The sequence below is a fragment of the Musca domestica genome, unplaced genomic scaffold (assembly GCF_030504385.1).
Source record: "Musca domestica strain aabys unplaced genomic scaffold, Musca_domestica.polishedcontigs.V.1.1 44, whole genome shotgun sequence".
In the NCBI taxonomy this organism is placed as follows: Eukaryota; Metazoa; Arthropoda; class Insecta; order Diptera; family Muscidae; genus Musca; species Musca domestica.
Window position 1 is genome coordinate 5716793 of NW_026712334.1, and position 24465 is coordinate 5741257.

The following is a 24465-nucleotide window of genomic DNA, read 5'->3' on the forward strand; positions in this document are numbered from 1 at the left end:
CTTCAAATACCAAATTTGAAACAATTCCGGTGAATAACGTCGCTAAAATCATCAAAATACCGAATATAGGTATATACATTTACGAACTTAACCTGCCTACTGGAAAAATAAATATGTGTGCAAAATTTTAGCCATCTATCTCAATTCATTCGAAAGATAGCGTGATTACAACAGACAGACGGACAGACAGACGGACATCGCTAAATCGACTTAGAATTTTACGCTGATCAAGAATATATATACTTTGTTGGGTCTGACATGAGTATTTCGAGGAGTTACAAACGGAATGACAAAGTTAATATACCCTCCATAGTATGGTGGAGGGTATAATTAGCAAGTCATTGTACCCAGCAACAACAGATAACATTTAGAGCCTCACAAACGACGTCAACAATCGTGTTTAGCATATTTTATTGAGAATACCAACAGAGGGGCACGCGTCAATTGTTTTAGTAGTAAAACAGAGGGTGAGAGTGAGATGACAAGCCCAAATTGATAAGAACAATGACACTACACTGAAAAAATCACATGCGTTCAAACAACGTCTCTCATGTACAACGTATCAGAACGTGGAGTCGTACACGACAAAGTGAACACTTGTGATCAACTATTCTTATTCCCTCGCTGTTTGTTTACTAGTAACTAGCTTATCATTCGCCCTGTGGGGTAATTGAAAGTGAAGGTGAATGTATCGACTTTTAACGATAAGATTAAAATTACTAGTTAAATTTTCTTTGACATGACATTTTCTTTTAGTCCGAAAATGTCAAAGGAAGAAATATTTAAAAAATTATTAAAAAATCACTTTTTCAAGTGAAAATAATGTGTTTACGTTTTTGTGTTAATTGAAAACGTTTCCATTCTAAGACAAAATCCTCCTTTTTTGGAGAAACTGTCAGAAGAGAAATATTAATGATCGTAAAAAATATAAGAGTAACTCTTTAGCTCTTTAGAGGTACATCGTAATATTCTTGTCAAGCTTATATCGAGTTCGGAGATGGGTAACATCAACAAAGGCCAAAATTTTCAAAGAAAATAATTTACCTCATACAAAGAGAAAGGATCATTATTTTTTGTGGACAATATCGGCCTTCTCTGTGAAGTACTTCCCTCAGAAGGGGTCGAAATATTGAACAATCATAAATTTTTATAAAATGTGAATTAAGAGCCGTTTGTCTTCAAATTTCGAACATTTCAACATTTTTGTAAACACAAGATGCGTTTTGAAGATGAAATATATCGGACCACTCCTTCTGGTCCACACATTCCAATATTTCTACTAACAAAAGCTCTGTTGCGAATTTGTTGTATATCGGACAACTCCTTCTGCTACGTCACCCACAAAGGGGTCAAAATTTTGAATAACAAATTGGTCATATAAATAAAAAAAAAGCATCCGATTATCCTTAAATTTCACAAATCACAATATTTTTTCTAACGAAATATCAGGTGTGAAGATGGGATATATCGGTCTACTTCTTCTGGTACCTCCCCCACAAAGGGTTCAAAATTTTGAATATTTGTATCTCTCATAAAATGTAAAATAAATATCCAATTATTTTAATATCAATAATTTTATTTTAGCGTCCCCCATAAAGGTGTCGAAATTTTGAATTTTATACCTCTCCTAAAATGCGAAATAAGCATCTGATTCCTTCTTCACTTCACACCATGCAATATTTCTACTAATACGAAATCTCTCATACTTATATCTCTTATAACATACGATACAAGTGAACGATCCTTTTCAAACTTGGTATTTCTTAATATTTTTCTCAACCAGAAATCTGATGTGAATATAAAGGAAGTAACCCATATAGTCAAAATCTGGCACGTTGTAGTATTTATATCAGATTCAAGTCAGATACGAAATGGGCGATATTGGTCCATTCCTTCGGAACCTCCAATTATTAATTTTGATTTTTTTTCTTTTTTATTTTTCAAAACAATAAAATCTACCATACCTTTTTATAAGTCAATGGAATATTAGGTTCGTAGAATTTTTTGTACTGAAAATGGGACGTATGGGTCGACGATTGGGTACAGCTCTTTTATAAGGGTACGGTACGACTGAAGGCTTTTTGGGATGTTAGCCATATTTTTAAACCGTATTGGCTGTAAGTCGGCCGATAGTATTTCCAGCGGGAAGAAAACATTCTTTCAAGGCACTGCCTATTCAGGTTCATATTTTGATACAGACCCCACCCATATAATAATAACTTACTATTTTTGGTATTTAGATTATTCAAGACACAGTTTTTATACGGAATTTTTTCTAAGTTAAAAAATGTTAAACAGAACCCAAATTACGTTCAGTACCTCGATTAACGGTAGTATAGTGTTCATATCATATCTTTTTTTAATATATATACATTTAGCATTGTCATATTTGTTGCGACGTGAGTGTGACAAGCATTTGTATTTTAAAAACATTTAATTTTTGAATAACTCAAAATGTAGTTCTCAGTTGAAATTTGGTATTTGTAAAAACCGGAAGAATATTAAAAAAAATGTATCGTTGGCAAAATAAAATAGCTGTGGTAACAGGAGCTAGTGCTGGCATTGGAGCTGCCACCTGCAAAGCTCTTGCGGAAAAGGGAATGATGGTGGTGGGTCTAGCTCGACGGGTGGAGAAAATGGAAAATCAAACAAGACCACTAATTGCCAATGAATATCAAAAGAATTTCCATACCCACAAATGTGATGTGTCCGATGAGGAAAGTGTAAAGGCGGCGTTCGCCTGGATTGAAGAAAAATTCGGTGGCATCGATGTTTTGGTCAACAATGCTGGTATCGTAAAAATGGGTTCCATTGTTGATCAAAATAATTCAGACATCATAAAGAATACCGTCAACACCAATGTTTTGGGTGTTGTCTGGTGTACTCGGGAAGCATTCCGTAGCATGAAAGAACGCAATGTCAATGGTCATGTTGTAATTATCAACAGTGTTGCTGGTCATAAGGTACCGAGTAATACGACGGGCTATGATCTAAATATTTATTCACCAACAAAACATGCCGTCACCGCCATGACCGAAGTTATGCGTCAGGAATTCTTGTCCAAGGAGACCAAAATCAAAGTAACTGTAAGTTGTAAATGAGTATAATCACGAAACGAAATGTTATTTTACTACTGTTCTTTATTTGAATAGAGCATAAGTCCTGGCGGTGTGAAGACGGAAATTATGGGCGAAAATATTGAATTTCCTCCGGAAATACCAGCTTTGAATCCTGAAGATATTGCCGATGCGGTTGTTTACTACATGTGCAAATCCATGAAATGATTATCAAGCCAATTGGAGAAACGATTTAGAAATAACATGATAATATTTCATATTAATAAAGACCACAAACTAATTTAATAATTCGATTGTGTTTCTATGTTAGAAAAAATATATTTGAATATCCTGCCGTAATTTAAACAATACTATTTTTAAGTGAAATTTTTGTTATCGTGGTATCGACATTTTCTCTACCGGAAATATTGTTATCGACAAATTTTTCCCTTTAAAAAACGGTTATTTACAACATTTCCTCTATAGAAAATACAACATGTTCTCTATAGAAAATATTATTATCGAAAACATTTTCTCTAAAGTGTTGTTATCCACATTATCGACAATCTTTTCAGTAAATTTTTTTTTTCAGTAAAATTGTTATCGAAAATTGTTGATATTATCTATATCTATAAAAGAGGAAAATGTTTGTACGTTTGTTTGTTTGTTTGTTTGTTTGTTTGTTTGTTTGTAATTTATGGACTCGAAAACTGCTGAATAGATTTTTCTGAAAATTTCCATATATACTGCAACATCGCCTGAAAGTAACATAGGCTATATACATTTTTGAATTTCCACTTGGAACTGGAGATATAGCATCAGAATCGGAGGTACCTCCCAAAAATTTAGATTTTATATGCACATATCTATTGATCGGTTAAAGATACAGTCTACAAATTTGGAATGTGTAACGGAATTTGGAACAAAAATAAGTTTGCTAAATTATATTGTAATCGGTTCAGATTTGGATATAGCTCCCATATATATTTTCGACCGATTTCGTTCATTTGAAGCCTCAAACACAATATGAATGTTCGATTCCAATGAAATTTGGAATATGTGACGGGATTTGATCCGAAAATAAATTTGTCAAATTATATTGAAATCGGTTCAGATTTGGATATAGCTCCCATATATATTTTCGGCCGATTTCAAGCATTTGATGCACCAAACACGCTATGTATCCCCAATTTCAATGAAATTTGAAACGTGTGATAGATTTTATCTAAAAAAATTTATTTCCCAAATTATATCGAAATCGGTTCAGATTTGGATTTAACTCCCATATATATTTTCGGCCGATTTCATGTATTTGGTGGACCAAATAAGATATGTATGTCCAAATTTAATGAAATTTAAAATAAGTAACGGAATCGGGAGCAAAAATGAATTTTTCAAATTATATTGAAATCGGTTCAGATTTGGATATAGCTCCCATATATATTTTCCGCCGATTTCACATATTTGATGCACAAAACACGATACGTATTTCCGATTCCAATGAAATTCGGCATGAGTGGCTAAATTTGGTACAAAAATAAATTTGACAAATTATATTCAAATACGCTCAGATTTAATTATAGCTCCCATATATATACTCAGCCGATTTCACATATTTGATGCACCCAAAGCGAGAAAGACGAAATCTGGCACCAGAAAAAATTTCCAAATTTTATTGAAATCAGTTGAGGTTTGGGTATAGCTAACATATGTGTGGTTACAATAATAAATGTGACAAATTAATTGGAAATTAGTTAAGATTTAGATACAGCTCCCATATATATATTCTCGGCCGATTTCACGTATTTGACGCACTAAATTCAATGAAATATGAAAGGTGTGGCGGAATTTGGTGTAAAAGTAATTTTTTTAAAATTATATTTAAATCGTATCAGATTGGGATATGATTTTAATAAGAACCATTGACCCACAACGCCTTAGGCTAACACTAAAAAACAACACAACAATTAATTTGAAATACGCTTATTACGGCGAAGTATGTTGCTATCTCGAATTCATTAATTGCAACAGAAATGCCACTCATCTTCAAAAGATTGCAGTTTACTGCACGCTTGGTATTTGCTATGATTGCAATGAAATTTGGAATATGTGACTGGATTTGATCCGAAAATAAATTTGTCAAATTATATTGAAATCGGTTCAGATTTGGATATAGCTCCCATATATATTTTCGGCCGATTTCAAGCATTTGATGCACCAAACACGCTATGTATCCCCAATTTCAATGAAATTTGAAACGTGTGATAGATTTTATCTAAAAAAAATTTATTTCCCAAATTATATTGAAATCGGTTCAGAGTTGGATATAGCTCCCATATATATTTTCGGCCGATTTCATGTATTTGGTGGTCCAAATAAGATATGTATGTCCAAATTTAATGAAATTTAAAATAAGTAACGGAATCGGGAGCAAAAATGAATTTTTCAAATTATATTGAAATCGGTTCAGATTTGGATATAGCTCCCATATATATTTTCGACCGATTTCATGTATTTGATGCACCAAACACGCTATGTATCTCTAATTTCAATGAAATTTGGAATCTGTAGGGGAAATTAAAACGAATATACATTTGTCAAATTATAGTAAAATCGGTTCAGATTTGGATATAGCTCTCATATATATTTTCGACCGATTTCATGTATTTTATGCACCATGCACGATATGTATGTTCGATTCCAAAGAAATTTGGAATATGTAACGGGATTTTGATTAGAAAATGAATTAGTCAAATTATATTAAAATCGGTTCAGATTTGGATATAGCTCCCATATATATTTTCCGCCGATTTCACATATTTGATGCACAAAACACGATACGTATTTCCGATTCCAATGAAATTCGGCATGAGTGGCTAAACTTGGTACAAAAATAAATTTGACAAATTATATTCAAATACGCTCGGATTTAATTATAGCTCCCACATATATACTCAGCCGATTTCACATATTTGATGCACCCAAAGCGAGAAAGACGAAATCTGGCACCAGAAAAAATTGCCAAATTTTATTGAAAACAGTTGAGGTTTGGGTATAGCTAACATATGTGTGGTTACAATAATAAATGTGACAAATTAATTGGAAATTAGTTAAGATTTGGATATAGCTCCCATATATATATTCTCGGCCGATTTCACGTATTTGACGCACCAATTTCAATGAAATATGAAAGGTGTGGCGGAATTTGGTGTAAAAGTATTTTTTTTAAAATTATATTTAAATCGGATCAGATTGGGATATGATTTTAATAAGAACCATTGACCCACAACGCCTTAGGCTAACACTAAAAACAACACAACAATTAATTTGAAATACGCTTATTACGGCGAAGTATGTTGCTATCTTGAATTCATTAATTGCAACAGAAATACCACTCAACTTCAAAAGATTGCAGTTTACTGCACGCTTGGTATTTGCTATGAAATAAATAAATCCGAAGGACAAACCCTTCGTGTATGTATGTCATGTTACCGTTTTTCTAATGGTTTTGTATATTTACGCATTAAAGTAGTGCAATAATTTTTTTTTAATTATAAAATTTCTTTTTTTTTAACCAACATATATTCGTAAATAAAATTTTGAATGCATATAAAATCAAAAGGGGTAGCGAAGCGCACCGGGTTCAGCTAGTTTTCTATAGAAAATAATGTGGATAACAGAATTTTCTGTAGAAAATAATTTGGATAACAGGATTTTCTATAGAAAATAATTTGGATAACAGGATTTTCTATAAAAAATAATTTGGATAACAGGATTTTCTTCAGAAAATAATGTCGATGACAGCAATTTCTATAGAAAATAATTTCGATAATAGGATTTTCCTTTTATCGACTCTATGTTCTATAGAAATACCGATTATCGACATTATTTTTTATAGAAAATCCTGTTATCGACATTATTTTCTATAGAAAATCCTGTTATCGACATTATTTTTTATAGCGAATCCTGTTATCGACATTATTTTTTATAGCGAATCCTGTCATCGACATTATTTTCTATAGGAAATCCTGTTATCGACATTATTTTCTATAGAAAATCCTGTTATCGACATTATTTTCTATAGAAAATCCTGTTATCGACATTATTTTCTATAGAAAATCCTGTTATCGACATTATTTTCTATAGAAAATCCTGTTATCGACATTATTTTCTATAGAAAATCCTGTTATCGACATTATTTTCTATAAAAAATCCAGTTATCGACATTATTCTTTATAGAAGATAATGTTATCGACATTATTTTCTGTAGAAAATCCTGTTATCGACATTATTTTCTATAGAAAACGGCATCCTAATCTCAGCTACTTTTTAAGAACCCTTCGGGCTTTTGTAGAATATCCAAATCCAATCTATATGCAAACCTCGCCATTGAAACCGTTTGCTTTGTTAACAATAATAAAATGACGTATTGAAAATTACCATATGAGTTTGGAATTTAAATAATTTTCACATTAATTTACACATTTAATTTATTCTTTTTATTCTATAGACACAAAAACTCTTTTAACAACAGTAACAATGCAAATAACCCACATGAAATTATGGAAACTGATGAGCAATGATTTTTGTATAGGATTTTTACAATATATATAAATGCCAGGGAAATCTTTACTATTGAAACAGTTATTCGTCATATCGAAAAACGAAAACGGTATCAAAACTTCATCATGGAACGTTGGACAAATAAAGTAGCGGTTGTAACTGGAGCAAGCTCTGGCATTGGGGTGGCCACTTGCAAGGCCCTGGCAGAACAGGGCATGATTGTTGTGGGCCTAGCTAGACGTGTGGAAAAAATCATTGCCCAAACCAGACCTTTGATTTCGCCACGGTATCAGAAAAACTTACATCCATATAAATGTGATGTTGGCAATGAGGACAATGTTAGGGCCGCATTTGCCTGGATAATTGAGAAATTTGGCAGCATCGATGTTTTGATTAATAATGCTGGTGTTGTATATAACTCGTACATAATTGATTACGATAATTCAGAAGCTATTCGAAGTACGGTGAGTACAAACATCTTGGGGGTAGTTTGGTGTACCCGTGAGGCACATCATAACATGAAGGAGCGTAATTTTGATGGTCACATCATCAATATCAACAGCATTGTGGGTCATTCGTTGACCGAATCAGCTGGTTTGAATATTTATCCACCTACCAAGTATGCGGTGACGGCAATGACTGAAGTCGTGCGTCAAGAGTTGCGGACACGCAACTCGAAAGTTAAAATTACGGTAAAACATAAAGCTGAGAAAAAGTCATAAAAATGTTAACTATTTATTTTTTCATTCCTCATATTCTTAGAGCATCAGTCCTGGTGAGGTAAAAACAAAACTTTTCGGAGAAAATTATGAATATCCTGCCGATATGCCGTTGCTTGCTCCCGAAGATATTGCCAATGCCATTGTCTATTGCATACAGACACCGCCTCATGTTCAAGTCCATGAAATGATCATAAAACCCGTTGGAGAGAAGATATGATTATTGAAATAATTTTTTAAATTAACAAAAAATAGTTTTTACAAAATAAAGAGGGTTTATGGATAAAATAAATTTTTTTATTAAAAATCTATAGCGACAATTTTACAAAAATGGCAATTGATGATTAAATATTTTAAAGAAAATATTATCGAAAATATTATTGTACTTCAATTGCAATTAAGTTCCCAAAATTTCACCTGGAATCTTTTCTCTCCGTGTAGTATAATAATAACTTGATATATTCTCTCCGTGTAGTATAATAATAACTTGATATATTCTATTATTATCTAATAGGTGTTGTAGTTGTATTATTTTTATTATGGTCACACGCAAAGAAGCTGAAATTGCTATCAATTTTACTATTTCATGAATTTCATAATAAAATAATCGTCACGAACGAGTGACTCGGCAAAATTTTCTTTTCGAGCTATTAGAATCAATAGATGGTGAACATAATAATATTATTGTTATAAAAACAGTTTTGTTATCTAAATAAAGTTTTATTATCTAAAGAAACGTTTTACAATTGATTCTGTAGAAAGTCTTTTTATTTTCTAAAAAAATCGTTTACAATATTTCCTATAGGAAATATCTTATTATTGACAATATTTTCTATAGAATCGACAAAATGTTCTATAAAAATCTTGTTATCGACAATATTTCCTCTAGAAAATCTTGTTTTTGACAATATCTTGAATTAAAAATCTTGTTATCGATAATGTTTTCTATAGGAAACTATTGTTATCGACAATAGTTTCTATAGAAAATCATGTTATCGACAATATTTTCTCTAGAAAATCTTGTTATAGAAAATATTTTCTATAGAAAATATTGTTATCAATAATATTTCCTTTAGAAAATCTAGTTATCGATAGTATTTTCTATAGAAAATCTTGTAATCGATACTATTTTCTATAGAAAATTTTGTTATCGATAGTCTTTTTTATAAAAAATCTTGTTATCGGATATATTTTCTATAGAAAATCTTGTTATCGATAGTATTTTCTATAGAAAATCTTGTTATCGATAGTATTTTCTATAGAAAATCTTGTTATCGATAGTATTTTCTATAGAAAATCTTGTTATCGATACTATTTTTTATAGAAAATCTTGTTATCGATAGTATTTTCTATAGAAAATCTTGTTATCGATAGTATTTTCTATAGAAAATCTTGTTATCGATAATATTTTCTGCAGAAAATATTGTTATCGATGGTTCTTTCTATAGAAAATCTTGTTATTGATAGTATTTTCTATAGAAAATCTTGTTATCGATAGTATTTTCTATAGAAAATCTTGTTATCAATAGAATTTTCTATAGAAAATCTTGTTATATTTTCTATAGGAGATATTGTTATCGAAAACTTTTCTAAAAAAATCTTATATTTTAATATGAAAAAGGTGTAATCGAAAATTTATTCCATAGAAAATATTTTTGTCGGCACAATCTTCTCTAGAAGATGTTTCATATAAAAATCCCGATGTCAATCATATTTTTTATGGAAAGTCTTTATATCTTCAATATTTTCTTAAAAATCGTGTATTATGTGTATTATTTTCTACAGAAAATCATTTTGTCGATTATATTTTCTAAGGTATTTATACCCTACAACACTATGTGTTGGGGGTATTATAAGTTTGATTGGGCCAAAAATTATGTAACACCACGAAATATTGATTTCCCATATAGGAAAGTATATATGGATCTTCCTAGCTCGCCGAGATGAGTCGATCTAGCTATGTATGTCCGTCCGTCCGTCTGTCCGTCTGTCCGTCTGTCCATGTTAATTTGTAATCACTCTACAGGTCGCAATTATGGTCCGATCTTCACGAAATTTAAAATGGAGGTGGGGCTAGGGTCAGAATAGAACCCTATTTCTTTTGGTGATGATCGCATAATATTTAGGGGTTGAAATGGACCAAAAACTGAAAAAATTCCTGATTTTGCACTTGCTCTACAGGTCGCAATTATAGACCAATCGACGCGGAATTTCGCATGTAGCTAGAGTTTAGGGCGGGGGGAAGCCTACCAATTTGGGTGGTCATCGGATAATATTTAGCGGGTAAAATAGACCATATCTTTCTTGTTAAAAAAATTCAAATTTTTTCATTAAACCGCGAATATTTTAAATCCCGGCGAAATCACAAAGCCATAACAAGGTTACTTCTGATCTTTGCATTGATGTTAACATACAACAAATCGGATATATAGCAATATATGTGCGATATATATGTCTATCAAAGAAGATATGCTTGAAAGATCTCTTATATGTCGAGAACGGCTGAACTGATTTCGACAGTTCTCATTAATTCAGAATGGCCTCTTGGCAGGAAAGAAAAAACGTCTAAAAAAATCGCATAAAAATATCTCTCTAAAGATGAAAATATTGATTTTGTAAAATTTTCTCATATTTTTTAAATTTTGTCAAATTTTTGGCATATTTTCATTTTGAATTAAACATTTGGTAATATTTCTACAGCTAACAAAACTAAGTAGTTAGGATATCAGGATATCATATACAGATCGCATTTATGGCCCGATCCTTACGAAATTTTGCATGGAGATAAGATGAGGGTCAGAATAAAAGCCTATTCTTTTTGGAGATGATCGCCATATATTTTGGGGTTGAAATGGACCAAAAAAACTGCAAAATTGTCAGCAGGTCGTAATTATGGGGGTTACCGGACGTTGCAAAAGCCAAGCAGTTTTAGATGACCATCCAAAACTATTCAATGTGTGAAGGAGTTTGCCAACTTTTATAGACAAAATACGAAAATGTCCATTCCAGTGACTTTTTGGAGAATTCACAAATACAGAAAAGACGCAACTCTGACTATTTCGTTAACGCTGATTTCATTGAAGAATATAGTCAAATGTCTGTATCTCAGATAGATGCATTTTAGTCAAAAACCAATAATAAATGTTAATCCCCTGCCACTTTTGAGAGATTATAGGTCTTTGGGAAATATTGGTTCCAGATCTAGGAAGACCATTTACGTGCAACATCTTCCAATAAATTGGAAATGAGCAAATTAGTTTAAGTTGCTATTATTCGAAAATTAGAGAACGAAACCTGATGGTTTTCTTTTATTATTTGTCACAATATCTTGTGGAATTCTTTCGAGTATCTCGCCTATATAAACTGTATCGTTTATTATAGTGTTGTAGGGTATTCAACGGTCGGTCCCGCACGACTGTAGCCTTTGCTTACTTGTTTTACAATAATTCCCTTCTTTCGACAATTAATTTTTCTACAAAATAGTAATCTTATATATATGGGTCTTTTCAAAATATGCCCAATCACTATTAATTGCCATTTTTATTGTTGGTAATAGCGTGTAGTTATCATAGTTCGATAGGGTCATTGATATTCAAACCAACACCAACAGACTACATATAGATGGGGAGAACACTCAACACAGAAATTTTCTAATAAAAATAAATTACGCGGAATCTTCGATTCAGTCGCAAATTTGAAATCACATCAGAAGCATGGAACGTTGGCAAAATAAAATAGCTGTCGTGACCGGAGCCAGTGCTGGAATTGGTGCAGCCACTTGTAAGGCTCTCGCCGAAAAGGGTATGATTGTGGTGGGTCTAGCTAGACGGGTGGAAAAAATGGAAACTCAAACAAGACCCCTTATTGCCAGTGAATATCGAAATAATTTCCATACCCGAGTCTGTGATGTTTCCGATGAGGAAAGTGTAAAGGCGGCATTTGCCTGGATTGAGGAAAAATTCGGTGGAGTTGATGTTTTGGTCAACAATGCTGGCATATATAAAGCGGCATCCATTGTTGGTCCAGATAATTCAGAGGCTATAACAAGTACTGTTAACACAAATATTTTAGGTGTTGTTTGGTGTACGCGCGCAGCATTCCAGAGCATGAAGCAACGAGGCGTTGATGGTCATGTTGTCATAATTAATAGCGTAGCCGGTCACATTGTTCCCACTTTTGTAAATGGTTTAAATTTTAATATATATCCGCCTACCAAACATGCGGTCACCGCAATGACTGAAGTGATGCGTCAGGAGTTTTTATCGCAAGAAACAAAAATTAAAGTGACAGTAAGCTGAAATTTACTTAACATTGTGTGTTTCTCATGACATCATGAACCATGAAATTGTTTTTCAATATTTACAGAGCATTAGTCCCGGTGCAGTAAGAACAGAAATCTTGGGCCAAGGTATCGATTTCCCTAATGAACTTCCTGCTTTGGCTAGCGATGATATAGCCGATGCTGTTGTTTATTGTATACAAACTCCTCCCCATGTTCAAATTCATGAAATGATTATCAAGCCCATTGGTGAAAAGGTGTAATGTTTTAGAGTGAAGGTTTAAATAAAATTATGGAAAATTAAATGGACATTTGTTTTTCTACGAAACTTCCTTATACAAATGTTAAAGCTGTCAATAGAATTATATATAGAAATTTTTATTTTCATGGGAAATATTTCAATATAAATTAGCATACATATAGAAAATCTTGTTATCGACACTATTTTCTATAGGTCAAATTTAATAATTTCTATGGAGAATTTTGTTATCGACACTACTCTCTAAAAAAATCGTGTTATCGACAATTTTTCTATAGAAAACTTCGTTATCGATAATATTTCTATAGAAAATTTTGTTATCGGCAATATTTTCTGTAAAAATTTTGTTATCGGCAATATTTTTATGGATAATTTTATTATCAGCAATATTATCTATAGAAATTATTGTTATCGACAACAATTTTTATAGAAATTATTGTTATCGGCAATATTTTTAATAGAAAATATTGTTATCGGCAATATTTTCTATAGAAATTATTGTTATCGCCAATATTTTCTATAGAAATTGTTGTTATCGCCAATATTTTTTATAGAAATTATTGTTATCGCCAATATTTTCTATAGAAATTATTGTTATCGCCAATATTTTCTAAAGTAATTTTGTTTTCGACAGTATTTTCTGTGGAAAATACAATATTTTTTGCTTACCTGCACAATCAAAAATTGCACGACATCTTGTGCAGCAATGCCCAAAATGCAGGTAGCTTCATTGCACTTATCTGCACAATGAAGCAGGTATCTTTAATTTTACTTACGTGCACAAAAAGTGCAGGTATCTTTAATTTTCTATTCGTATGTATTTGAGCATCAGTGGTGTTTTATCCAGCATAACCATCTTTTAGTGTGGGAGAGGAAGCGAGAATATGTTTTTAATACATGCTCTTTTCTTGTGTTGTTATTGTTTTTGCGAATACAAAAACAAAAACGATGTGGTAGTTTTTAGTGTCTTTTTTGAGTTTGCAAAAAATTTTCTTGTGCAGATAAATACAACTTTTGTAACCAAATTAAAAAAAATTACCAAATTTTCGAGGCAGGAATGTCCAATATGCAGCTATCGATTGGGCACTTAAATACAATTCAAATAAAGGGATTCAGAAAAAAATGGCATAACAAAAGTTTTTTGGTCTGCAAAGGCCAATGCGCAGCTAATGTTGATGCAGGTAAATAGAAACCACTGTATTATTATTATATTTTCTATAGAAAATCTTGTTATCGACAGTATTTTATTATTGACAATATTTTTATAGCATACTTTGTTATAGGTAATATTTATAATAGACAATATTTTCTAAAGAAAATCACGCTATGGATTTTCATGGAAAATTTGTCGACAATGTTTTCTGTAAGAAATCTTGTAATAGACACTATTTTATAGAGAAAATCTTGTTACCAAGGCTATTTCCTACAAAAAATTGTATTGATTATTTGGCATTATCAATGCCAAACCTGTTATCGTCATTGTTTCGTTTGGATGTTTTTATTTTTTTCAGTGTATTTTGAAGCTTCCACTTAACTGATAATTATGAACAAACTATGTTTGCCAAACCATTTGTTTAATGGGACAAACTAACCAGACATAAAATATTTGCTTGTCATTCTGTATGGAACGGTCTGATGACCTATGCCAAAAATAACAAAACACAATAATCATTAATAGAATAAAAATAGAAACTTAGTTACGTAGTAAAATTTTTTATTTAAAACAATTTTTCAGTAAACGATAACACCTCGTAGAGTAGACATCTGTAAGAGAAGAAAAAAAAATGGGACGTTGGACAAATAAAATCGCTGCAGTGACTGGTGCTAGCGCAGGTATTGGAGCAGCCACATGTAAATCACTTGCGGAAAAGGGTATGATCGTTGTGGGATTGGCAAGGCGGGTGGAGACTATGGAAAGTCAAACAAGGCCCCTAATCGCTAATGTGGCGTTTCCACTGCACTTGATTCGCTCTCTATTCGTTGTTTGACCCTTAACTATGAAAAACCTACTTAATTCTTCACACAAAATTTCCTGAGCGAACACTCATATTTGTACATTGTTCAAATCAAATCACTCTCAGAACAACGAAAAAATGTGTCCCATCCCTAACAAATGAGAGCATTTATCGAAAAAATAAATTATGACATTTAAAAATTGAAAATAGAAAAATTTAATGAAATTTTGATAATTTTTGGGAAGACTCAAAATTATGAATGAAAACTACAATGTAGAATAGCGTATGTACACTCAAACGAAAGTAAATTTTGTTTTCTCTCTCATCCGAGGTACGCATTTTGTCCACGAGTTGAAATTTCCACAGGAAACTGGAAACAAAAGAGGCAATATTTTCAAAATGTTTGTATCGGCAGAAAAAATGTTTGACAAGTGTCTCTCCAGCAAAATTAAAAAACAGAAAAATACAAAAATATGTTAAAAATGTCAACATTTACACAAAAAGTTGAAAACGTGAATGAAAATTATAAAATTAATGATATAGTAAATCTTTGGGAGGAAAACAATCATTTCTTCTACTCATATTACTGAGAATTTAATGTATTTTAGTATAAATTCCCATTAAAATCAACAAACAAAATTTTTGAAAAAATGAATTATTTTACTATGAATTACGAATTGTGCCGTATGAACGGGTTAATCCGTGTACCTAATTCTGAGAGCGAACAACGTTGTTCGGTTTTCAATGGAAACATGCTATAAGGAATTTCAACGGAATTTGAGTTAAATAATAAGGAAAAAATATTATACATCAATAAAAAAGTGTTTTAATTTTGTAAATGAATCACTGATTTACTACATTTCCACAGGAATCTTTTGCTTGGATTTTTTCTATAGAAAATATTGTTATCTACAATATGATTTATAAAAAATGTTGTTATCGACAATTTTTCTTGTAGAAAGTTAAGTGATAATTTTGATAAAAAAAATGTAATCCCTATTTTTAATAGAAAATCTTGTTTTTGACAGCATCTTATCGATAATATTTTCAGTAGAAAATCTTTATATTGACAACATTTTCTATAGAAATTATTTTAATCGACAATATTTTCTATAGAAATTATTGCTATCGGTAATATTTTCTATAGAAATTATTGCTATCGGTAATATTTTCAACAGAAATTAATGCTATCGACAATATTTTCTATAGAAATTATTGTTATCAACAATATTTTCTATAGAAATTATTGTTATCAACAATATTTTCTATAGAAATTATTGTTATCGACAATATTTTCTATAGAAATTATTGTTATCGACAATATTTTCTATAGAAATTATTGCTATCGACAATATTTTCCAAAGAAATTATGGTTATCGACCATATTTTCTATAGAAATTATTGTTATCGACAATATTTTCTGTAGAAATTATTGTTACTCGACAATATTTTCTGTAGAAATTACTATTACTCGACAATATTTTCTATAGAAATTATTGTTATCGACAACATTTTCTATAGAAATTATTGTTATCGACAATATTTTCTATAGAAATTATTGTTATTCGACAATATTTTCTATAGAAATTATTGTTACTTGACAATATTTTCTGTAAAAATTATTGTTACTTGACAATATTTTCTGTAGAAATTATTGTTACTCGACAATATTTTCTGTAGAAATTATTGTTACTCGACAATATTTTCTGTAGAAATTATTGTTATTCGACAATATTTTCTATTGAAATTATTGATATTCGAGAATATTTTCTATAGAAATAATTGTTATTCGACAATATTTTCTATAGAAATTATTGTTATTCGACAATATTTTCTATAGAAATTCTATATAAATTGTTATTCGACAATATTTTCTATAGAAATTATTGTTATCGACAATATTTTCTATAGAAATTATTGTTACTCGACAATATTTTCTGTAGAAATTATTGTTACTCGACAATATTTTCTGTAGAAATTATTGTTACTCGACAATATTTTCTATAGGAAATCTGGTTATAGATAATATTTCTATAGAAAGTATATCTACCTAAAGAACTTTTCGCGTTTTTAAGGAACAGTTTTATTTTAAAATTTAAATTATTTGTTATCGAAAATATTTTTCTTCAAATATTATTATTGGGCGATAATATATATTTTGTACATATTACTGGCATTGACAACACGACAACTGATTAACGTGTAAGGTAAAATACCCAATCAGAATTTATGATAAATTCATACTTGCTCTGATTTTAAATTAGCTACTGGCACGCTTACCATTGTTGATGTATATTAAACAGAGAGGAGAGTTCAGTTGATCGTTTTCTACAAACAACTCTTAATTAACTCAGGGGAGAGAGATAGCAATAATAGGGTTGCCAATAGTTATAACTTTTGTGGGATTTTTCTGATGACTGCAGAGCTAAATGAAACAAAATACTTCAAATCTTCAAATCGAATTCTAATATTAAAACTATTAGAGCAAATTCTAACATTAAACTATTATTGGAAACATTTGATTTGAGACCAACTCCTTACTGGTACAAATGTATTTAGAATTTTTATTAATATTGCAACAAATTTGTGGAAGAAAGCCAAAATTAGATCTGGTAACTCCTTTACTATATATGTAGATAACCAAAAGAGAGTACAACTGATTAATTTATTATATTCTATAATATATTTTTTCAAACATTAGTATTCTATAGAAGCTAGACGATAGCACTTTAGAGCTTGGCTGAAAAAATTGTCGATTTTATTATTTATTTTTATTACCATGGAGAAGTGGCACAATAAAATAGCTGTAGTGACCGGAGCCAGTGCTGGTATTGGAGCAGCATGCTGCAAAGCTTTAGTGGACAATGGAATGATTGTCATTGGTTTGGCTAGACGCTCGGAGCGTGTTGATGAATTACGTCAAACATGGCCCGATGATAAGGAGAAACAAAGTCGTCTGCATTCCCTAAAATGTGATGTACGACAAGAATCTGAAGTGATCGCAGCATTTGATAAAATTGTCAAAGATTTTGGTCCCATAGCAGTCCTTATAAACAATGCCGGCGTTGTTCGTGACACTGAACTGGTAAAGGAGAACAATACTGAAGATTTGCGGGCCATTGTCGACACCAATATTATGGGTGTTGCATACTGCACCAGAGAAGCGTTCAAGACAATGTCCAAGAATACCGATGGTTTGGGTCATGTCATAATTATCAATAGTGTTGTCGGTCACAAGGTAATTCATTTTGAGGGATCATCAACAAACATGTACCCGGCCTCAAAGCATGCCGTAACAGCTATGACCGAAGTATATCGCAATGAATTTCTAATGCACAATACAAAACTCAAAGTAACGGTAAGATAATTTGGAAATTTCTACATCGATTTGGTGTTATCTTATCTTTTCGTATTCTTATAGAGTATTAGTCCTGGTGTGGTGCGTACTGAAATTTTAAGTGAAGAAGATTGGGAAAAGATGAAAGATTTTGCCGCCTTGGAAGCTTCGGATATTGCCGATGCCGTAGTTTATTGCCTGCAAACTCCACCACACGTCCAGGTAAGATATTGGTATTACACACCATAATTTTTGAAAATAATTTAAGAATTTCTGTTTTCTAGATTCATGAACTGACCATAAAACCAGTTGGAGAAAAATTCTAATTTAAACGAATAATAACATAATATGAAAACTTACCATTAAATGTAAAATAAGTAAAACACTAAACCTAAGGTCCCACAGTCGTGTAGGACCTTTTTGTGGGCTCCACATCCTGGAGCTGTATTGTCGTATGATGAAATCTGTGAAGAAGACAAAGTAAAACATTGCTTTATTATTAGGTATGTGTGTAAAAAGTTTTCAATAAAAAGATTGCCAAAAAATTTTGGGTATTGGAACTATGAAAAATAAATGTTGAAAAAAGCTGCTAAGTTCGAACTTCCTCCACCATTTGGAAGGAACTTGAAAATTTTCAAAAAACTTCCGGAAACTACCACTTAAATGAAAACTGTTATATGGAGACTATACATTTTCTATTTACAGGATTTGTTAAAGAAAATATGCTGGATAATAGATATGAAGATAGTATTGTGGATAACAAGATTCTCTAGAAACTGTTGTCGATAACAAGATTTTCTATAGAAACTGTTGTCGATAACAAGATTTTCTATAGAAATTGTTGTCGATAACAAGATTTTCTATAGAAACTATTGTAGATAACAACAATTTCTATAGAAAATATTGTTATCGACAACAGTTTCTATAGAAAATCTTGTTATCGACAACAGTTTCTATAGAAAATCTTATTATCGACAACAGTTCCCATAGAAAATATTATCGATAACAATAGTTTTTATAGAAAATATTGTCGATAACAATAGTTTCGAATATTGTCGATAACAATAGTTTTTATAGAAAATATTGTCGATAACAATAGTTTCTATAGAAAATATTGTCGATAACAATAGTTTCTATAGAAAATTTTGTCGATAACAATAATTTCTATAGAAAATATTGTCGGCAACAATAGTTTCTATAGAAAATATTGTCGACAACAATAGTTTCTATAGAAAATATTGTCGATAACAATAGTTTCTATAGAAAATATTGTCGATAACAAAAGTTTCTATAGAAAATATTGTCGATAACAATAGTTTCTATAGAAAATATTGTCGATAACAAAAGTTTCTATAGAAAATATTGTCGATAACAATAGTTTCTATAGAAAATATTGTCGATAACAATAATTTCTATAGAAAATATTGTCGATAACAATAGTTTCTATAGAAAATATTGTCGATAACAATAGTTTCTATAGAAAATATTGTCGATAACAATAGTTTCTATAGAAAATATTGTCGATAACAATAGTTTCTATAGAAAATATTGTCGATAACAATAGTTTCTATAGAAAATATTGTCGATAACAATAGTTTTTATAGAAAATATTGTCGATAACAATAGTGTCTATAGAAAATATTGTCGAGAACAATAGTTTATATAGAAAATATTGTCGATAACAATAGTTTCTATAGAAAATATTGTCGATAACAATAATTTCTATAGAAAATATTGTCGATAACAATAGTTTCTATAGAAAATATTGTCGATAACAATAGTTTCTATAGAAAATATTGTCGATAACAATAGTTTCTATAGAAAATATTGTCGATAACAATAGTTTCTATAGAAAATATTGTCGATAACAATAGTTTCTATAGAAAATATTGTCGATAACAATAGTTTTTATAGAAAATATTGTCGATAACAATAGTGTCTATAGCAAATATTGTCGATAACAATAGTTATATAGAAAATATTGTCGATAACAATAATTTCTATAGAAAATATTGTCGATAACAATAGTTTCTATAGAAAATATTGTCGATAACAATAGTTGCTATAGAAAATATTGTCGATAAAAATAGTTTCTATAGAAAATATTGTCGATAACAATAGTTTCTATAGAAAATATTGTCGATAGCAATAGTTTCTATAGAAAATATTGTCGATAGCAATGGTTTCTATAGAAAATATTGTCGATAGCAATGGTTTCTATAGAAAATATTGTCGATAGCAATAGTTTCTATAGAAAATATTGTCGATAGCAATAGTTTCTATAGAAAATATTGTCGATAACAATATATAACAAGATATTTTCTATAGAAAATATTGTCGATAACAATAGTTTATATAGAAAATATTGTCGATAACAATAGTTTCTATAGAATATATTGTCGATAACAGTAGTTTTTATAGAAAATATTGTCAATAACAAGATTTTCTTTAGAAAGTGTTGTCGATAGCAAGATTTTTTTATAGAACTATTGCCGATAACAAGATTTTCTATAGAAAATATTGTTGCAAACAATGGTTTCTAGAAAAACTATTGTCGATAAAATTAGTTTTTATAGAAAATATTATCGATAACAATAGTTGCCATAGAATTTATTGTCGATTATAATATTTTCTATAGAAAATATTGTCGATAACAGGATTTTCTATAGAGAATATTTTGGATAACAAGGTTTCTAAAAAATTGGTGATTCTCTATAGAAAGTGTTTACGATAACAAGATTTTGAGTCGATATCAAATTTTCTCTGGACATTTTTATCAACATCGATTACAAAATGTTTTTGAAAAGCTTATCGACTTTTGATGAAATGAAGTCCATAACTGTTTTTTAAATGGATTGTATGTTTAAATCTTTATTTTTCACGAAAGAACACACTGCTGAAAACAAGTCATTTTCGATAAACATTAGCTTTATAAAATAGTGTAAATAACATATGTTCTATAAAAGAAATTTGACAATATTTTTTGGTGGGGACTTACACATTTAGACGCATTAATGATACTAAGATTCTTTTTTAACCATAAAAAATTCCCAATCTATTCTGGCATAAAATTCCAAAACTATATTAATTTGTTCCACTTTAAACGTCCACTTACTCACAGCCATCACCTCAGTACAACTTACATATGTGGCGTGTAACACGTAGGCTCCATACATTGATTGACCTCAAAATACCTGTCATTAAGAGATCATCGAAATCATGATCAGAACTAATTTGCGGTCGTCATACATTGCGCAGTAGGTGGAGTGAGAGTTAGACGACACACCCATTTGCCAAAATGAGCATATAATACGAACTTAAATGGCAATTTGGGGAAAGAAGTAGAAAGAACCAGAAAATACGTTTATTGCGGGCGAAGAAAGCAAAACGTAAAAAATTGCTACAATATCTCATAAAAATAATGTTGAACAAAGTCGTGAGCTATAAAAATCTCCAGCGAAAATCCTCAATGAATTGAACAATGCACAACATAAGTCAGAGAAGAAAAAATAACAAAACAGACCACTGGCAACCAGGAAAGGTCCGAAAGAACAGCAATAACAATTTGTAAATACAACATTCGTGCAACTACCAAGAAATGTCGGTGCAGGGCCAGCCAAATGCTCCACATTCATTGTCGAGCTCTTGCAACATTGCAGCAAGAAAACATTTGGTTTCTTCCTCGAACAATTTTGTAAAGCGCCAACGTGCGCTGTGATCAGTGATCAGTGATCGTAAAAAGCAATTATTATGACGGACCAATTTTTGACCATTTCCCCTCAAACACACACACACATTCACTGTTTTCGACTGTTTGATCAATTCTTCCGTCTCAACAATAGCCTGAAGCCAGAAGCGTACTCATAATAATGGTAACACACAAAAAATTCCATTTATGTGTTCCTTTTTTTGTCTGGCCGGAGCTTAAGTGGCGCGTAGCCACGGGCTAACATTGAAACAGACTCTCACATTGTTCGTTCCGTCCATGTCTGGCAACAAAATGCCACAACAACAAAGGAACCTACCAAAGTGCAAGAGGTCGCCTAAAATGCCTTAAAAGCTTTTGTATTATAGTTCTTATTTGCGGGATACATGTTTATTGGTGTTGTTGTTTCTGGCTAAGCTATTGTAGTTGCAGTTATTGTTCGAACACTAATTTAAATTGGCATGAAATTTTAAATAAAAGCGGTAAATTGCAATTTCTGGAAAAGCGAACAAAGAACACGAAATTGCATGGGAATTTTGAAGAATTTTTCTTCAATGCTAGCGATGTCTGTCCGTCCATCTGTCTGGCTGGTGTGACCAATAACTTTCGTAAGGAGTATGCGATTTGGTGCAAACATGGTACATCGGTATATTATTGTCAAACTTAGATTGAGTTCGAAAATTGGCAATATCGGTTCACTCCTTCTAGTACCTCCCCCAAAAAAGGTCGAAATTTTCAAAAAAAAAATTTCAATGCACATGAAGAGAAATGATAATCCTATCTTGCTCCAACTTTGCAAATCCAAATATTTCGATTAGTGCTGCGTCAGGTGTGAGAATGGACTATATCGGTCCACTTCCTCCCCCGCAAAAGGTCAACATTGTTAATAATTATAACTCTTATATAATGTGATCTAAGAGTCCAATTTTCCTCAAATTACACAGATCACAATATTTTTATTAACCAATGGTCTGATGTGAAGATGGGATATGCCGGTCCATTCCGTCTGGTACTTCTCCCACAAAGGTTCAAAATTTTGAATACCCATGCAACTGATAAAACGCGAAATTAACATCTACTTAAATTCTGACTTAGCAAATCTCAATATTTTTATCAACACTAGATCTGTTATAAAGATGGTAGAGGTCGGAAAATTCCTTCTGGAACCTTACCCACAAAGGATCACAATTTTTAATACTTTTATTTTTCATAACTTGCGAAACAAGTCTGCGATTCTTTACAACTTCCTGTATGTGGATGTGGAATATGGGCTTTATGATTTCGCATAAAATTGGATATAAATGTTGGATTTATATCTGTATTAGATCAAGTATGAAATTGGAGTACTTCGGTCGACTATATCTGGTACGTCACACACATTTTGAACATTTTTTAAAAATTATCACATGTCTCATATAAAGTTGAGGAAGTATCCGATATAGTTGAAACCTGGCACGTTGCAATATTTATATCATATTTATTTAGGTCCGACACTAAATGGCCTATATTAGCCTATTCCTTCTGAACTTACTCCATAGAGGATCAACAATTTGAATAATCATAACAAAAGTCGAAATATTTGTAAATAATAGAACAATGGCTGAGGGTATACATCTGTAGGCAAAACCGACTGATACTTTTAATTTGTTTTTATACCCTACAAGACTATGTGTTGGGGGTATTATAAGTTTGATTGGGCCAAAAATTATGTAACACATCGAAATATTGGTTTCCCATATAGGAAAGTATATATGGATCTTCCTATCTCGCCGAGCTGAGTCGATCTAGCTATGTATGTCCGTCCGTCCGTCTGTCCGTCTGTCCATGTTAATTTGTAATCACTCTACAGGTCGCAATTATGGTCCAATCCTCACGAAATTGAAAATGTAGGTGGGGTTAGGGGCAAGAATAGAACCCTATTTCTTTTGGAGAAGATCGCATAATATTTAGGGGTTGAAATGGACCAAAAACTAAACAATTGCCTGATTTTGCAGTTTCTCTGCAGGTCGCAATTATACACCAATCGAAGCTGGAGTTAGCACGGAGCTAAGGCTTGAGGCTGAGCAGAAGCCTTCCAATTTTGATGGTCATCGGGTAATATTTAGTGTGTGAAATAGACCATAACATTTGTGTTAAATAAAAGTAAAATTTTCGATTAAACCGCGAATATTTTTAATTCCGACGAAATAAAAAATAGACCAACAGGTCAATTCTGACCGTTACGTAGATGCCGATAGCAAATATGTCGGATGTATATAGCGAAATATGTACAATGTGTATATACAACGGAAGGGGATGTTTGCTAGAATGCTTATATCTCAAGAATGGCTGGACCGATTTTGACAAATGTTGTCAATTCAGAATGCCCTCTTGACATAAAAGTGTAAAATCTAAAAAAAATTGCAAAAAACGACGCCTATGATGATGTTAATATCAATTTTGTAGTATTATGTGACATTTTTTATTTTTTCATATTTTTTATCGCATGCGATTTTTTCAATTTGACTTATAATATTGAAGCTGGTTGGGGATATTAAAAGCAGATTGCAATTATCGTCCAATCCTCACGAAAAGGGTAGGGTTAGGCTCAG

The 24465-nt window shown here is 31.4% G+C and overlaps 4 protein-coding genes across 7 annotated transcripts in view; 3 read left to right on the forward strand and 1 right to left on the reverse strand.

The window, feature by feature from the left end:
* LOC101892403 (uncharacterized) overlaps window positions 1-24465 on the reverse strand; it is a 114191-nt gene that overhangs the window by 33877 nt on the left and 55849 nt on the right. For 2 of the 3 annotated variants that reach the window (XM_011295893.3, XM_011295894.3), the window contains exon 3: window positions 18529-18632. In XM_011295893.3, the coding sequence (XP_011294195.1) occupies window positions 18529-18603 (75 nt within the window). In that variant the 5' untranslated portion in view covers window positions 18604-18632. Of the gene's footprint in view, window positions 1-18528; window positions 18800-24465 lie in introns of those variants that run through there. The other variant, XM_011295892.3, reaches the window with a different exon arrangement.
* On the forward strand, window positions 2450-8995 carry LOC101891883 (farnesol dehydrogenase). 2 transcript variants are annotated; one of them, XM_005187573.4, is made up of 3 exons: window positions 2450-3086; window positions 3153-3260; window positions 8490-8769. In XM_005187573.4, the coding sequence occupies exons 1-3, from the start codon at window positions 2511-2513 to the stop codon at window positions 8556-8558; spliced, it is 753 nt and encodes a 250-aa protein (XP_005187630.2). In that variant the 5' UTR covers window positions 2450-2510; the 3' UTR covers window positions 8559-8769. The 2 variants fall into 2 exon arrangements, with proteins under 2 accessions (XP_005187630.2, XP_005187634.2); XM_005187577.4 differs by lacking the exons at window positions 2450-3086; window positions 3153-3260 and adding an exon at window positions 7661-8311 and having other exon boundaries at window positions 8382-8995.
* LOC101892059 (farnesol dehydrogenase) lies at window positions 11985-12922 on the forward strand. Its single transcript, XM_005187574.4, has 2 exons — window positions 11985-12627; window positions 12704-12922. The coding sequence occupies exons 1-2, from the start codon at window positions 12052-12054 to the stop codon at window positions 12878-12880; spliced, it is 753 nt and encodes a 250-aa protein (XP_005187631.1). The 5' UTR covers window positions 11985-12051; the 3' UTR covers window positions 12881-12922.
* Window positions 17514-18742, forward strand: LOC101892231 (farnesol dehydrogenase). The gene is made up of 3 exons (XM_005187575.4): window positions 17514-18189; window positions 18253-18390; window positions 18453-18742. The coding sequence occupies exons 1-3, from the start codon at window positions 17611-17613 to the stop codon at window positions 18492-18494; spliced, it is 759 nt and encodes a 252-aa protein (XP_005187632.2). The 5' UTR covers window positions 17514-17610; the 3' UTR covers window positions 18495-18742.

Excerpts from the sequence above, each read along its gene's own strand:
- LOC101891883 (XM_005187573.4), top strand. The coding sequence starts at position 2,511 with ATGTATCGTTGGCAAAATAAAATAGCTGTGGTAACAGGAGCTAGTGCT. Across the intron at positions 3,087-3,152 it reads AGACCAAAATCAAAGTAACT|AGCATAAGTCCTGGCGGTGT; the intron begins GTAAGTTGTAAA and ends TTATTTGAATAG. Across the intron at positions 3,261-8,489 it reads TTGCCGATGCGGTTGTTTAC|TGCATACAGACACCGCCTCA; the intron begins TACATGTGCAAA and ends GCCATTGTCTAT.
- LOC101892059 (XM_005187574.4), top strand. The coding sequence starts at position 12,052 with ATGGAACGTTGGCAAAATAAAATAGCTGTCGTGACCGGAGCCAGTGCT. Across the intron at positions 12,628-12,703 it reads AAACAAAAATTAAAGTGACA|AGCATTAGTCCCGGTGCAGT; the intron begins GTAAGCTGAAAT and ends CAATATTTACAG.
- LOC101892231 (XM_005187575.4), top strand. The coding sequence starts at position 17,611 with ATGGAGAAGTGGCACAATAAAATAGCTGTAGTGACCGGAGCCAGTGCT. Across the intron at positions 18,190-18,252 it reads ATACAAAACTCAAAGTAACG|AGTATTAGTCCTGGTGTGGT; the intron begins GTAAGATAATTT and ends GTATTCTTATAG. Across the intron at positions 18,391-18,452 it reads AAACTCCACCACACGTCCAG|ATTCATGAACTGACCATAAA; the intron begins GTAAGATATTGG and ends TCTGTTTTCTAG.